General features: G+C 35.8%; 1 protein-coding gene across 1 annotated transcript in view; it reads left to right on the forward strand.

Moving 5' to 3' along the window:
* LOC106468863 (40S ribosomal protein S9-like) overlaps window positions 1-713 on the forward strand; it is a 1,804-nt gene extending 1,091 nt beyond the window's left edge. The window contains exon 2 of the mRNA XM_022397227.1: window positions 469-713. Within this exon, the coding sequence (XP_022252935.1) occupies window positions 469-643 (175 nt within the window). The 3' untranslated portion in view covers window positions 644-713. The remainder of the gene's footprint in view (window positions 1-468) is intronic.
* The last annotated feature ends 3,010 nt before the right edge of the window (window positions 714-3,723 follow it).

The raw sequence follows: 3,723 nt of genomic DNA on the forward strand, positions 1-3,723 counted from the left end.
CAGGTAACTAAATACTCTTGTTTATTACATAACCAGGTAACTAAAGTTTTGATATTGTGACAATGCATTGAGAAACAAAATGTTCCCAGTAGCTCAGTGGTACATCTATAGACTTATAATGCCAAAAACTGGGTTTTGATACCTGTGATGGGCATAACACAGATAGCCCATTGTGTAGTTTTGTACTTAACAAAAAGGAACAAGATAATTGAGTAGATAAGATGTATCAGGCAAGTAAATAAAGCTGTAAGTCAATACTTATTTTAATATGTATTCAGTAGATATGAATTATTTTATTGGTCCTGAGGAATCTCGTGATTGAAAGATATTCCAGAATGTATACTTGAACTGCAAACATAACGAGCTATTTTAGTTTTCACGTTCTCCGGCGTAAGTTGGTTAGACAAATGAGCTGATTCTACGTCGGCTACAAGTACTTATCGAATACGCGTGTTTCTTGATTTACAGAGTACGTAAACAAGTGGTGAATATACCATCTTTCATTGTACGGCTGGACTCTGAGAAACACATCGACTTCTCCTTGAAGTCTCCATTCGGTGGTGGCCGACCTGGACGCGTAAAGAGGAAGAATAGCCGAAAGACTCAAGGTGGCGCTGGTGGTGAGGAGGAAGACGAAGATTAAACTATAACACGTTTGTTAATTGTCCTTGTACTATCCAAGATGAAGTAATAAAACATTTGGTGGACATTGAGGAGTATTTACTGTTTCTAATTGTACAAGTTGTAGTGATGTAACCAGGATGTATGTATTACCTGCCTTGTTAGTAAACCTTTGGAACAGTCTTCGAGTAGAATTAATATAACACGAAGCCCGTGTGCTTGTAAATATATAATTGTGTCAAAATAAGATCCATTTCTTCAAGGATGTCCCTACAGCAAACAACCATAAAGTAAGATCACAAGCTCGTCCTTTGTTTAAGTGTTTCTCTAAACCACAGTTCTCAAACTTCAGTGCTGGTCCCATTTCCCGCATCCCAAAGCTGTGGTTCTAAAATGTATTTACCCATCATGCGACCCCACCAGAGCCTGTAGCAAGCCAGATATGGGAACCACTGACTTGGACTATACTGAACAAGGCATGTTTAGTGTTGAAACTATCAAAATTCAAGTTTGTGTCAGATTCACTTTGTAGCTTTAGAAAGAGGAAAGCAGTAGGTTAATGCCACCTAGTGTAACAATTGGTGACTAACAAATTTATGATTTGTTGTTTCTTTATTCAGTCATATTTGACAAAAGGAAACATAATGTAGGTTGTTTTAATAATACCCGAACCTCGGTTTCACAGTTTGTGCATGCTAACCAGGCAGCTATACACAGCCCAGACTTATCAATGTATGTTTACAATTGCAATGAAACAAGTTAACCTTATTAACTGTGTAGAAAAACCAGAGTACCAACAACTATTTCCATACAATATTCTGCAAGACTTACCCAACTGGAATGTTTCGGTTTCATATCGACTTAAAAATGTTTCCCCCCCTTTTACTTTTCATACATTTTTTTATCTTGTTAGAAGCTTCATGTATACTAACTGTTTAGTTCTGTAGCAACAAACATGTTAGTATTAATACCCTTCTTGGGATAACCATCCTATCTTTTTTTTGTCCTAATGGCTTGTATTCAACTACAGACCAAACACATTTTTTATGGCCATTAGCATTCACATTATATTAACACAAAACATGAGCCTGGTTTAGCACTTGCAGTCTGAGAGTCGTCACCGAACCTGCTCACCCTTTCAGCTCTGGGAGTGTTATGATTGGTGGAAAAGCCCACTATTTGTTGGTAAAAGAGTTGGTGGTGGGTGGCGTTGACTAGCTGCCTTCCCTCTTGTCTATCACTGCAAAATTAGGGATAGTTATCACAGATAGCCATAGTGTCAGTTCAAAATTAGGGATAGCTATCACAGATAGCCATAGTGTCAGTTCAAAATTAGGGATAGCTATCACAGATAGCCATAGTGTCAGTTCAAAATTAGGGATAGCTATCACAGATAGCCAATAGTGTCAGTTCAAAATTAGGGATAACTATCACAGATAGCCAATAGTGTCAGTTCAAAATTAGGGAGAGTTATCACAGATAGCCATAGTGTCAGTTCAAAATTAAGGACAAGTATAGATAGATGGGCCTGTTGTAGCTTTCCATGAAAAGTCTATAAAAAAATTCACTAATATATATGTTTTTATGCCCCTACTTCATAGCATTTGCAGAGTGAGGCATATTTGTTTTCCCCTTTCTGTCTAGATTTCATGGATGGATTTTGACTAAACCTTTACAACTGGTAATGTATAAAAAGTTCTAGACCTGATAAGGTTTTGAAGGTCAAAAAAGTCATATTTACATAAAAAAATCTCACGAAACCTTGTGGACATGATATTTCAATACATGATAAATAGATAACGGGTATACGTCGTCAAATTAGGGGGAAGCGTATATACAGTATAAAATTAGTTTGGAGAAAGATGATTCATAAACCCAATTATAAATTTTTTAAAGGTTTTTAAACAAGAGTTACGTACATTAATTTAAAAGGATGTAGGTTGGTCGAAAACATTTGATCTATTCTTTAATATATTTTTTAAATTCATGTTTTCTCAACTGCGTGCCAAAGTACGAACTATCTTGTTTGTTTTTCAAGTAGAAACCTTATAACACCATAGACAAACCTATACATATTGACATAATGGTTAGTGGCTCCAGGGTTCGAGACTTGGTACTTCCGAACGTGCTTCGCGGTTTCAATTGTAGGTGCGTTATAAAAGTGTCAGTAAATCCTGTTATTCAGTTCAAGAAGCTCTTATGGTGGCAGGTGTTGCTGGCTGACCATATTCCCTCTGGTCGATATTTCAAAATTAAGGTTGGTTGTACCTCAATACAGATGTTTTGTTTTTAATCTTGAAGCCGTTTACTTGACTTCACTAACTTTGGGATTGGACATTTCTACTGGCTAAGTTGTTGAACGTATCGAGTAATTTACAAAATGGTATATATATTGACTGGTTATGAAGGCAACTAATGATCTGTTGACTAAATGGTATATATTGACTGGTTGTGAAGGCAACTAATGATCTGTTGACTAAATGGTATATATTGACTGGTTGTGAAGGCAACTAATGATCTGTTGACTAAATGGTATATATTGACTGGTTGTGAAGGCAACTAATGATCTGTTGACTGAAATAAATTACCAGTCAATGATTGTTCCATTCTACACCAACCTTTTTGTTTACCAGTTATACTAAAATGATTAATTAGTGTGTTTTTAATTAACGTAGTATGTTTAGTCTACATCTAAATCTTAGTTTGACATTTCATTTCAGAAATTGTTTAATTTTCAAAATATAACACCCCATCATCATGTGATCATACCAATAAACTTGTAAGTTACACACTTGTATAACTTCATTACAAAATTTCGTAATAATGCTTGCCAAATTTCCGATGTTGTTTGTAAATGAATCAGCATTTTTTTCATTGTGCTACAGGATTCTGCTACAACGTAATCCATGTATGGCAACGGTCTTGACATTCGGGCAACATTGATGCGATTTGTTGACCGGCTTTCAAAGCAACATTGAAAATGTTATCACGTGATTTGCTCTCTGCAGTGGCGTATACTGGCTGTTGTCTTTGGTTTATCGCACTTGTATATATTTGTATAACAGTAATCAAAATATCCAAAATCATCATGAAAAATGCGTA

The sequence above is a fragment of the Limulus polyphemus genome, unplaced genomic scaffold, assembly GCF_000517525.1.
Source record: "Limulus polyphemus unplaced genomic scaffold, Limulus_polyphemus-2.1.2 Scaffold3195, whole genome shotgun sequence".
Classification (NCBI taxonomy): domain Eukaryota; kingdom Metazoa; phylum Arthropoda; class Merostomata; order Xiphosura; family Limulidae; genus Limulus; species Limulus polyphemus.